Genomic DNA, 13,048 nt, shown 5'->3' with positions numbered 1-13,048 from the left:
CAAGCGCTGGAAGAACTCGCCGTTAACTACGACCAGAAGAGCCACGAGCTGGAGGAGAAAGGAAGGAGTAACGTCCAGCTCAGCGATGAGTTAATACATAAGAGTGTAAGTAATAAAAAAAGAGAGCAAGGTTAATAGGTAGACAGGACGTATGTAAGCAATCCTTCAATGTGACGATATAAACATTCTTGTATTTGTAATTCTGGAAGGAGAGGACAGATTATACAGAGATGGTATCGTAGGTACTACAAGTGCCATGCAGTGACCACTGCCGTGTGCATGTGTCCCTGTTCCAGACACTTCTATCCAGCGTAGAGAGGGATCTGGCCACGCTGCAAGACGTGAATGGACACCACAAAAAGAGATCAGCAGAGATCCTGAGCATGCTGCTGCGAGACCTCAGTGAGATCGGCAACGTCATCGGCACCAGCGACCTTAAGACGGTAAGAAATTACACACAGACCTGCACTTTCTTGACTGGTGTTACTTTGAAACCAAACCCTAAAGACCTAATTCTGATACACACAAAGAGCTTCATTTCATGTTCACATCGAACATCAGAATGATGAAAAAATCTGGTAAAAAGGGTTTGGTATTTTTTTTTAGCATTCTGCAACTTTTGTTGCCACATAACATATAAACCAGAAGTGTCCAACATACCACATCTGGATCTGTGTTTGCGTTAAAAGAGACAATATTCAATCATAATCTAAGTAGATCCATACTTCCACTAAGCTTTTTTTTCCCCCTCCGACAGTCAGCGGAGGGTCCTGGAGCGATGGAAGAAGAGTTTACCATGGCGCGCCTCTACATCAGCAAGATGAAGTCAGAGGTGAAGTCGCTGGTAAACCGCAGCAAACAGCTGGAAGGAGCTCAGGCCGAAACGACACGAAAGATTCAGGCCAACGAGAAAGAGCTCGCATCCTGCCAACTCCTCATCTCACAGGTCAGCTGTGATTCATACAAGATATATATATATATATTAATAAATATTTCACAGCACAAGATCATCAGTGAGATCAGTTGTAAGAATGAGGAGGTCTCAGGTTCAGTCTGTGGTCCAGTTCATCCCAAAGGTGTTCAGTGGGGTTGAGTCAGAGTCAGGGATCTGTGTGGGACACTCGAGATCTTCCACTCCAACCTTCAGACACCATGTCTTCATGGAGCTTTGTGCTTTGTGCACAGGAACGTTGTCATGCTAGAGGGAAATTGTAATATATTTGGGGCCAACAGTTTGGAGAATGAAATCTAGCTATAGTGTAGCTATAGTCTACTTATTACCTCTCTTAGGCTAAATAATAAGCCATTGTTGAGCATGTTAATGTGGTTTAAACACTACCATGTGCACTCCTCTGGTCCACCATGGATGTAACAACACTGCCATCGTATACTGGGAATTTTGGATTATAGTAATGTATTAAAACGCTTTGTATATAAACTAGCAGCTGTGATGTAGTTTATATATCAGCACTGCTCGACTGGTCCCACCATCTCTCAGGGTAAGAGGTAGATATACATCAAGACTCTTTTCTGTTCTGGCACCGAGGTGGTGGAATGAACTTCACCTAGATGTCTTCAAACAACAGGTGAAGACCTAGATGTCCTGTTTCATGCTAAAATATTTTATATGGCTAATTCCCTAAAGCTCAAGCACGCACTCATTTAGCATAAAAGTCTCAGTCTTGACAGATGACTGAGAGTGTGTGTGTGTGTGTGTGTGTGTGTGTGTGTGTGTGTGTGTGTGCGCGTGTGTGTGACTGATCCAGCTTCAGGCCAAGATTAAGTCCCTGACCGACTACTTGCAGAACATGGAGCAGAAGAAGAGACAGCTGGAGGAGAGCCAGGACTCACTGATGGAAGAGCTGGCTAAACTCCACGCTCAGGGTGTGTCTCATACAAATGCATCTGCAAACACACACACACACACACATACACACACACTGATGCTGCTCAGAAATTCCTGTAAATAGACAAAAAGTACAGAAATGATACAGTACCTTATAGCAGTACCTTATACCTTTACATCCTAAAGTCCCCCGAGTTATAGACACTACAGATGCTCTTGTATATTGACCTATAGAAAATATCTCTTGTGTTTTTGCATGTTCACTTCTGTAGAAAATATGCATGAGGTGTCTGTGATGGACAAGGAGAAGGAGCACATGAGCCAGATGAAGGATGCTGAAGAGATGAAGGTACCGAAAAATGCATAAATTTCTTTATATTTTCAGTGTTGAAGAAATAGCTAACAGGAACTAGCAAAAAAAAAAAAAAAAAACTTGAATTTAAAGGTGGGGTCTCCGTTGTTTGAGTTATGCTTCAGAAAACTGCGTTGGGCCAAACGCAGACAAAACAAACAAAACGCCAAACAAAACAAAAACAAAACTAACGTGTAGCCAATGAGCAGAAAGGGGCAGGTCTTGTCAATATGCGGCAGAGAGAGTGTTCAGTGCACATGTGTGACATTAGCAGAAAGCGGTTTTAACATTGACATGGAGGATAAAAACAAAGAAAGAAAGCGAAGAAAGGCTTACGATAAGGTAAGAAGTAGGACGTGTTAATATAGGATCAGCTTTCCAGCGCTGGAGAGAACTGAAGGAGCAGGAAGTTGGTCACATATTCACAGATTGGAGTTTCCTGAGTCAATAACTCCTGAGATAAACGCTGTTACTACACAAATAACACCTCTTTTCTATCGTAGTAATGTAGAGACGCAGCTACAACCGTGTTTTGTGTAGTAACAGTGTTTAGCTCAGGAGTTATTGACTCGGGAAACTCCAATCTGTGAATATGTGACCAACTTTACTTAAGACGCCGAGGCGCTTTTTTCCTTCTCGATAGGTGAGTAACGTTGGTTTTGCTTTGTTACACAGAACTAATATATGTCTTTGTCCTTTACATGATTATGCTTGTGTGTCATTTTTACTTGTTTGTTTATCTGCAATCGTATTGTTCTTCCCTTCAGCTATGATAAAGACACTTTTATCATAATTTTGATAAATTTTTTAATTTTTAAATGAAATTTTTAATTTCTTTCCATTAGTTGCCTGGGTTACGTACTGTATGTATGTGTGGGTGGAGCTATCAATACAGGGGTGGGACCCATTTGGGTTAGGGGCGTGTTTGTTTTGGTGATTTCAAATGTCGACATTGGCTTTCAAACAACGGAGACCCCACCTTTAAATAAAGTGACTAATCAGTGAACACAGAACAAGTGAGCACAATGAATGAAGGAAATGAAATGAAGAAGACTTTATCTCAAATGTGCTCTCTAGTGGTCTGGTAGGGAAATGTCCCAAATATCTCTAACAATCATTCAAATAATTTGCAATGCTAACTTTTATATTTTATCTTTCGGGCAAATACTATTTTGCAATTTAATTAAGTACGATTACGACACTTTCATGCTAATTTTTTTTCTGCTCATGCTCACCTTCCTCTGCATTTCTATGTGATGAGTTTGTTTAGAACTGTAAATAAACAAATTCTAAATAGTGAACTTCGTGTGTGTAGACGGCGTTGCAGGAGCAGATGGAGAGTCACCGCGAGGCCCATCAGAAACAGCTCTCACGCCTCCGAGACGAGATTGATGAGAAGCAGAAAATTCTGGATGAGCTGAAAGAGTTAAGAGCTAAAAAAAAATTAATAAATAGAAAGAAAACGTACTGTATTTATTTCAGGAGATATTTTACGCAAGCTATATCGACAGACATGGTCCACAACTAGTAATAGCACCCGGCTAATCCAGGTTTATTTAATTACTTGGCCTCAGGCTTTATTAATTTAGTACAAAAATGAAGTATCTCATGAACGGAACTAATGTGTGAGAAATAAATTATCTCTTTTATCAATATCTCACTCAATGTTTTCCATTTTTTTCCTTTCCCAGTATGAATCAGTCTCTTCAGCTGGAGCAGAAAAAGCTCATGTCTGACTATGACAAGTTACGACAGGAGGAACAAGAGAAGGATGAGAAGCTTCAGAAGCTAATGTAAGTAGACAGCTGAGGGCGCTGTAAAATAAAAAAGAAGAGAGACAGAAACGGTGAAATTTATGTCATGTAGTGATCATCTAGCGATCCTGATGCTAATTTATTAACTGGAGTTGATTCTCATTCTTCCTGTAAGAGGACAGTGTTCCATGTATGAATACATCTAAAACACACAAACAAAAAAAATCTCAGAATTAAATATTACAATAAAATATACTTTTACAAACCTTTATCAAAGAACGAAAAAGAGTAATTTGTTGGCTGTTAGCTTTTTTTATTTCTAGCTTTTGTGTTTAAATATTTACAGCTTCTCTGGATAAATATTTGCATCTAGCTTGCAAGCTAATGCTAATGCTTGTGCGATCACATTATTTTTGCTAACGTTTCCTGTTCAAAAATATTTGTGATGGACTTGCTTATGAAAAATTTAGCTTAAAAATTTAATTTAGCTAATGAACATTGCTAGCTAGCATAGTTAGCATGTAATTAAGAGGAGGAAGATGAGGCCAATTTTGATCAATCTTAAAGGGATAATATTCAGGCTTCGCTGTGAGATTCTAAACAAAAGAACAAGAGCTTCTTTTCTCTGTCACCATTTTCAGAATTTGCAGACTTGCCCATTAATTAGCGGTCCTAGTGCTAAGCATTATGGGTAATGTAGAAAACTATTAACCAGATTGAAAATAGACTGTTATGTCAGTGAAACAAAAAGAAAGCCTCAGAAATAAACCCTTGAAAAACCAGTAAACAATGGGGAATTGTTTGTTGATTGTTAGCTAGCTAGCTTTGAAAATATAGCGCTAGCTTGCATGCTAATGCTTCTTCAATGCATCTTCATTTCATGTTTAGAAATACATCTGGGCTTGTTGAAGAGTCAATATAATATATTTGTCTACATTGATTTCATTATCTTTTAGTCATGGAATGGACTTGAGGAAAATTAGCAGCTTTGTGTGATTAGCATAAGAGAGCAGATTAAATTCTGCCAAATGAAGGATTGTATTTGAGGAACGTATGTCTTTTCTCTGTGAATTAGTTTGTTAAATGAAAAACGGGAACTGGCCAAGGAGGATCTGAAGGGTCTTGAGGAGACTGTGGTAAGTACACAGTGCACACGATCCAAGATTTCCATGATAAATGCTTGATTTTTACCAGCATTATTTCTCCTCCTTTCTCAGACAAAGGAACTCCAGAGTCTCCACAATCTGCGTAAACTCTTCATCGACGATCTTAACACACGTGTCAGGACAGTAAGTGTTACGACACCTTGGCAGCGACTCACCGCTTGCAATTAGCAATAATCCTATGGGTCGTTCTGCTGACACATCCTCCAGATGTGCTTTTGGCTTCAGGTCTGCGTTTTCGGTCCATTAGCTGACTGACTGATGAGGATGTAGGACATGCTCTAACAGCAAGATAGGAGATTTTCCTTTAAGCTCAGGAAATGGTGTCACTAGAAGTGAGGAGTGAAACATGAAGTAAAAGCATCACCGCCTTATCCAGTCGATGATTAAGCAAACTCTTAAAAAATAAGTACAGGTGTGTCGTTAAATAAAAATTCGCCGACCTCAGCAGTCATATTTATTGACATACAGGGGTCTGGGTTTAAGAATAGATTTACATTTCCTTCTATCCATTTTGCTCCAGATAATGAGTCGTTATTTATGTAGTACTTTATTTGACACTGTTTCAAGCAACATATCATGTATGTTTTAGATATCAGTAGATAATATGTAGTATTTATGAAAGAATGACACCTGCTATTTTTAATATGGAGGAACATCTACAAATCAAGTCATGGCCTAATGGTTAGAGAGTTTGACTCCTAACCCTAAGGTTGTTGGTTCGAGTCTCGGGCCGGCAATACCACGACTGAGGTGCCCTTGAGCAAGGCACCGAATCTCCCCAACTGCTCCTCGGTGCTGCAGCATAAATGGCTGCCCACTGCTCCGGGTGTGTGTTCACGGTGTGTGTGTGTGTGTTCACTGCTGTGTGTGTGCACTTTGGATGGGTTAAATGCAGAGAACGAATTCTGAGTATGGATCACCGTACTTAGCAGTAATGTCACGTCAGTTTACTGTATATTATAGTTGTTATAAACCATTTTTTCACCTCATCGTTGTCTTTAAGTAAAATAAAAACAAAAAGAAAGAAAGACCTGTACCTCAGCACTGACACTGGAGACTCCTTCCATGAATACTACATAGTCTTTTCTTAACAGAACATTTTACATCAACAGTATTATAGGAAACTATCTTAATATGATTTAATCTTATTTAAAAGTAACAGTAAAGCAGAATCTACTCCCAGGCTCTGATTAGATCAGAACAAGGATTTAAACTCACAGCCTTCAGGTCACTGGGACAGAATCTCAATCCCTCAGATGACCTTTTCTCTCTGACAGAATGTAGAGTTGGACTCGGAGGAGGCAGGAGGCAGCCTGGCTCTGAAACAGAAGATAATTTTTCTGGAGAACAATCTGGAACAGCTCACCAAAGTCCACAAACAGGTTCGTAACATACAAATGCATTGACCTGCATGTTTATGGGATATACTGTAGTGTCCTAACTTTTCAACTTTCTCTTAAAGTTGGTGCGTGACAATGCAGAGCTGCGCTGCGAGCTTCCTAAGCTGGAAAAACGTCTACGAGCCACAGCCGAGCGAGTAAAATCCCTAGAGTCGTCATTGAGAGAAGCGAAGGAGAATGCCATGAGAGACCGAAAACGCTACCAGCAGGAGGTGGAGAGGATCAAAGAGGCAGTAAGGGCCAAAAACCAAGCCAGGAGGAGCCACACAGCACAGATCGGTCAGTGTCTCAGTCAAATCATGACTAAACTGAATGTAAGACCTTATTAAGGGTCCCTTTTGAGTCTCAAGGCTTCTTCTTCATATCGTCTCATGGATTTTTTCCTCACCACCGTCACCTCTGAGTCTCACAAAAGCTAGTTTTGTTTTATTGTTTAGTCTATAAATCTTGTTTTATTGGTTAATACAAAAATAAATCAAAAAAAGACAAAACAATCAAACTACCAAATTAAGGGAACGATATTCAGCGTTATGTCTTATAGCCAGAAGGGGGCGACATATTCACACTTATTGGGAATAATTATACACAACCCAGTATTATAATTTTAACTAATTAAAAATGGCGTATTAAATTGATTAGATCACTGCTAGACTCGTTAAAAAGTTCACATTTTGAATTTATCAGACCCAATGTGTTTATTTCAAGGACCTGAGTATAACCTGAATGACTTTTATTAGTGTCGCATATCCGTAACGTTACAACTACATTACCAATGTTTACTGAATTTTCTTGACTGTATGTCCCGTAGCCAAGCCTATTCGTGCTGGACACCACGCTGGACATCACGCAGCGGCCTCTGGCTCACCGAGCCATTCCATCAGAGGAGGAGGAGCGCAGAACCAATGGCGTCATCACCATCACCAGACTGGGGCGGCGCAGCAGCACCACCATCATCACCACAGCAGCAGCAGCAGCGGCAACAACAGCAGCAAATAAAAGATGGTATGATCCGTTGGTCACAATGTAACTCAAAAATTTCAATAATTTCCTGAAAATTTGAATGAATCACTATGAGCTGAGGAAGAAAGTCATTTTGGACTAAAGATGTCTGAAGATTTGAAGTGTACCTGAAAATTACCTGAAAATCCTCATAGCTCAGATGCACAACAAACGCTCACACACCATCGCTCATTCCTGACATTTAATGATCCTGTGATAACTGTGCACCGTTACAGAGTATCGTTGCCGGATTTGTTTCATATAATTAATAGCTTCAGGTGTGTAAGTGCGGAGGAAACACTCCACTCCACTCTGTAGTGGATTTCAGACACTAATATATTTTTTTTTTGGTAGGGGGGCAACCTGAGGAATATTTACTGCTGCCTCAGCTCTGCACCAGAGATTAATGGGCAAAAGTCAAGCAAATACTTGCTGATTTATGTGGTGCCCCTGGAGGTATTTTTTAGATGAGACGTTTCCTCCCGCCGTATTCAGACAAAACTGGCTTTCTTTAGATCCGAAGAGAAAAACAAGAAAAAGGCCGTAGATCAAGTTTCTCCTAAAAATCACTCCGCAATCCTTGTACAAACTGCACGTCTAAATCATCACACTTCTTTGTCTCGCAAAATAATTCCACTTCAAATCCGAAGGCCCACGTCGGTTCCGTCTGACAATTAGCTGAGGAGGAAAAATCGAAATGATCCTCGGTTACTTCAGTGCCGTCCTGTGTGTTTATCCAGGTCACGATGAATGGTGTTGTGCTAACAACCATGGCTAATTAACTTTCAGGAGCATGTAGAGATGTGCTTTTGGTTCGAAAGCAATCACAGTGTAACATAAGCAAAAGAAAGAAAAGGTACAAAAAAAACTTGTGTCCTCAGAAAGGAAGAGAAATCTTGGGAAAATGTCCGAGACCAGGACATTAACTTTAAACCGTCCGGCCTTTTCTAAGGAGCACTAGGCGTATATGGATTGAGGCTTGGCTTCGTCTCCTCACGGTTACGTAAACAGGAGTCAGTTTGGGATTGTTCAAGACTGGAAAAGCGATGTTGACTTTTTGATTTGAAGTAGATTCATCTTGTTAGATTCTCAGTAGTGTGTGTGCGTGTGTGTGTGGTGGTGGCTCAGGACTTACTGTTCTGTTCTAGTGGGAATCCTGGGAGTTTGAAATCCCAGCACTGACAGATACAAAGCCAGGATTGGGGCCTGTGTACTGTATTGTTCAGCTTTGTGTGTGTGTGTGTGTGTGTGTGTGTGTGTGTGTTGGATTCGACTCTTTAGATTAAAGATTAAACAAACTTATTTTTGCTTAGTGTTAAAATCTCCCATTTACACACCTACAGTATCTATATAAAAAATATACAGTATATCCGTATATCTGTACTCGTATCTGTTAGTACGCATTAGTTCCAGTCAATAAATTATTCATGGTTATAATCAGATGATGGTGAAAAGGAAGCCATTTTCACAGGAAGTAGATTTAATGGGATTATACAGATCAACAACGTGTTATAAAGACGTGTGTACAGAATGTGGATCCTTCTCCAGGATCTATATCTGCTAGCAGAGGAAAAATCTGTCAGTTACTCAATATTTATTTCTTGTTTCTAGGACAAGAAATAAATAGATCTCTTCATTGGCATCCTGACTTGGGATGAATGAATGTGTTGGATCTTTCCGAGTAATATAGAAATGAATGAATGAATCAATCAATTGTCAAGAGAAATTGCAGTGAATTGATCAAACTTTTCTCTCTATTTTATTTTAGCCAGGAGAAGAACAGCAAGAACAGAAGAACATGTGCTGGGATCATTTGGACTTTCTTTCAGTCTTGATTTCATCCATCCAAAAGGTCATGTTTTTTGGAGTTCTCTGTCGAAAAACCGACAAAACTGCTGTGAAGCCTCTGGTTACATTCAGTACCGGATTTACGTCCTTATCCTGTGGTGGACTGGTTTTGTACTCTCTCACACACACACACACACACACACACACTCATTGTGACACTCTGACACATAAAACTGACTCACAAACACACGTGAAAACAAGGTGCAATCTGGTACATTCGACTGAGCACAATTAGCATGTGTCCCAAAACCTAGAGGGTTCTTTCCCGCTAGCTACTCATGTGATTAGTCTCGTATGACTCAAATAAATCAGCTAAATCCTTAAAGAAAGCACAGGAAGCTAATCACATAGGACCTCTGGCTATACAGTATGTTACACCTCACTGAGCTAATGTCAGAATGGTTGTTTGCTGCTTAACGTGTTTCTCAGTGGTAATGCTGCTGCTGCTGCTGTGTGTGTGTGTGTGTGTGTGTGTGTGTGTGTGTGTGTGTGTGTTTTATGGGTAATACACACAACAACATCATCTAAACACACTTGTGTCTCTTGTACATTTTCTGAAAAAACTAACTGGACTAGAATTACAATGTGTTATCTTAGTTGTGCCAAACAATTGACCAAAAATCCAGATTGCCAACTGAAATAATGGAGTCATGAGAATCTTTAACACCCTTAAGTGTAACTTGAGGGCTTTTCCTTGGTTTCTAGAAGTGGCAGCAGCTCAATGTGTCTTTGGTTTTTAGTTTTTTATTACCTGGCTGAAGCATGTAGAGACACAACAGGGAATGTAGTCTGCTTTAGAACTCACACAGGTCTGATTAAATTTTAAAGCAGGAGATGATGTCTGTGGTCATGTGACCCCACGATCCAGCAGAGAGAGGGAGAGAGAGAGAGAGTGTGTGTGTGTGTGTGTGTGTGAGAGAGAGAGAGAGAGAGAGAGAGAGAGAGTGTGTGTGTGTGTGTGTGTGAGAGAGAGAAAGCGAGAGAGAGAGAGACAGACAGACAGACAGACAGAAAGAAAGAAAGAGAGAGAGAGCGAGAGAAAGAGAGTGAGAGTGTGTGTGAGAGAGAGAGAGAGTGTGTGTGTGTGTGTGTGTGTGAGAGAGAGAGAGAGAGAGAGAGAGAGAGAGAGAGAGAGAGACAGACAGACAGAAAGAAAGAGAGAGAAAGAAAAAGAGAGAGCGTCTCACTTGTGCTGGACTCCAAGAGCAGAAGTAAATGCACCCTTAGAGTTAAAATGTCTGATACTTACTTATTTATTTATCATTTTTAATATATAATCAGTTTCAACTTTTGTATACTTATAAATTAAGATTTCAAATTTCTTTCTTTCTGCTATTTATTGTTACATTTTTGAGAATTATTTTTGGCACATTTTTGACTGAAAGTGTTTAAACTTTATTTATGATCGATTTATTTTTTTTTGTCATATATTCTGACTAGATTTTATATTTTTTCCTTTAACATTGTATCCACACTTTTATGCATTATGTTAGAAATGTCTGGGAGAGAATAATCCTTATTATACTCATTATTAAATAAACAGCAAAAGGGAAGTCTGCGGATGACAAAACCTCAAAGTACTATTTTTTAGAAGATTTACAATATACAGAGAAAACAAAATATGCCGATGCGGACAGATCGACGGATCGTGAGGTGTGTACGAAGTAAAACATATAATAATAATAAGGCATGTAAGAGCACCAACAATAGTAAAGTGTCCAAGAGACAATAAGGATTTTATATTTAAGGTAATAATTATTTTTATTTTTTATTTTTTTCACAAAAATGAGGTGGGGGAAAAAAACATCTGAACTTTGCACCATTATATCCTTCAAACTAACTGTTTTATTAACAGAAACCTATTATTCAATAACTATTCAATCTCAATTCATACATTTTAAATTCCAAACATAACTCTCGCAGTGCATCATGGGTAATATGAGTAAGCGATTCCAAGTAACTGAGACTACCACGTATGAACAGAAATATTTGTATTCTTATTAAAAGCAAATTTGACTTTATGCTTCCTAACATTTGTGTGACCTTGCGGTAGAAACATTAACGAGGATTGACTAATCGTTTCTGATGCAAAGGATCATCTAGACTTCAAGACCTTTTGATCAGTGTTTGTTGGTTGCACATAAAAGCATTAAAGGTGGGGTGCACGATGTTTGAAAGCCAATGTTGACATTTGAAGTCACCAAAACAAACACGCCCCTGACCCAAATGGATGTCACCCCTGTTTTGATAGCTCCGCCCACACACATACATACGTAACCCAGGCAACTATTATGGCGGAACCTGCTGGGGAAGCTGGCCAAGGGGATATTTTTATCAATAAATGAACTTAATGAGTAATACTATGGTAATACATATGTGTTTTTGTAGTACTGTGTGTTGTACCATGAAAGGTTTAGCTCCGTTTTACGCGGAAGACGACGTTCGACACCTAGAACCCGAGGCAGAGGTAACGGCAGGTATCCGCCATGTCAGTGTTTCAATCGATTTCTGCTAATGTCAGACATGCTCACTGAACACTCTGTCTGCCGCATATTGACAAGACACGCCCCTTTCTGCTAATTGGCTACACGTTTGTTTTGTTTGTCGGCCCGACTGAAGTATTCTGAAGTATTTTTCAAACATTGTCTTCAATAAACAGCCATTTCGATTACGTCTTACTTCTTACGATCGGTCTAATTCGAATTTTATTTGCTGTCCGTTTCAATGCTGACGAGCCACTCGGTCCATCGAGCAGAGACGAAAGCAAAAGTACAGCAGATAAACTGTATCGTATCTACCTCGTTTATACGCAGATGCATAGTTATTTATTCATATAGTCGTCGTGCTCGATAATCAGCATCTGATTTTTGCATTTGTACACGTTTTTTTGGGGTTTTTTTTACACTAGCTGTATACATCTGACGCCCTGTTTTGGGTTGAAAACATTTCAAGATTTTAACACATTATCTTGTTTTGTATTTATTTATTTATTTGTTTGTTTGTTTGTTTTAATTGAAATTTTAAATCAATCAAACTTTCCTCCAATCCGAACACTGCCGTGGTGTTATTTGTTGTTTGGTGTCATTCTGAATGAAATGTAAAGTTGTGAACAGATCTTGTGACCATGATATTATGCAGTATATCGTTCTTACAATATTAGATATCCTGTTCATTACAGATCAGTATCCACACACACACACACACACACACACATCTGCAGTGTTCACACACTCACCTTATGTGTTTTTGTTCAGTATGGACACATGATTTGGTGGATGATGGATCAGAGATGTTGTAAATATGACCGAAGGAAAGTCTGACTCCGTGTGCAGACGTCTATGTTCCATCATCTTCAATGGTGCTTCTAGGACAAATCAGTGATTAACAGTGATGACTTTTTATATTCTGTTTGTTGAGGACTGAGAATTGGTGTGAAACCCATCATTTATTTCATATGCATAAAAACTAGGGCGATGGAACTAGTTGTGATGGATGATAAAGTGTACAGAGGGAGACACTGATGTGCTTCATGTATAACTGCATGTTGCAGAAGGAAATAAACTTTAGCTAAACTTTAAACCTGCGGTGTGGTTTTTGTTACCTTCACGTGACACACCTGAGATTTAGACACGCCTCCTATCACAGCATGCACTTCTTGTTTTTGACTTGGCCACGCCCCCGTT

At 39.4% G+C, this 13,048-nt stretch overlaps 1 protein-coding gene across 1 annotated transcript in view; it reads left to right on the top strand.

Annotated features, from left to right (window-relative positions):
- The window catches only part of kif5c (kinesin family member 5C), a 35,084-nt gene extending 24,748 nt beyond the window's left edge, over positions 1-10,336 (top strand). The window contains exons 14-26 of the mRNA XM_060875743.1: positions 1-105; positions 297-443; positions 758-946; positions 1,767-1,884; positions 2,119-2,195; positions 3,514-3,623; positions 3,890-3,991; positions 5,028-5,088; positions 5,170-5,241; positions 6,396-6,500; positions 6,581-6,797; positions 7,327-7,520; positions 9,286-10,336. The exon at positions 1-105 is cut by the window's left edge and continues 102 nt beyond it. Coding sequence (XP_060731726.1) covers positions 1-105; positions 297-443; positions 758-946; positions 1,767-1,884; positions 2,119-2,195; positions 3,514-3,623; positions 3,890-3,991; positions 5,028-5,088; positions 5,170-5,241; positions 6,396-6,500; positions 6,581-6,797; positions 7,327-7,514 — 1,491 coding nt within the window. The 3' untranslated portion in view covers positions 7,515-7,520; positions 9,286-10,336. The remainder of the gene's footprint in view (positions 106-296; positions 444-757; positions 947-1,766; positions 1,885-2,118; positions 2,196-3,513; positions 3,624-3,889; positions 3,992-5,027; positions 5,089-5,169; positions 5,242-6,395; positions 6,501-6,580; positions 6,798-7,326; positions 7,521-9,285) is intronic.
- Positions 10,337-13,048: the final 2,712 nt, after the last annotated feature.

This window comes from Tachysurus vachellii, chromosome 8 (assembly GCF_030014155.1).
Source record: "Tachysurus vachellii isolate PV-2020 chromosome 8, HZAU_Pvac_v1, whole genome shotgun sequence".
NCBI classification, from domain to species: domain Eukaryota; kingdom Metazoa; phylum Chordata; class Actinopteri; order Siluriformes; family Bagridae; genus Tachysurus; species Tachysurus vachellii.
This window is presented reverse-complemented; position numbering and strand designations above follow the sequence as displayed.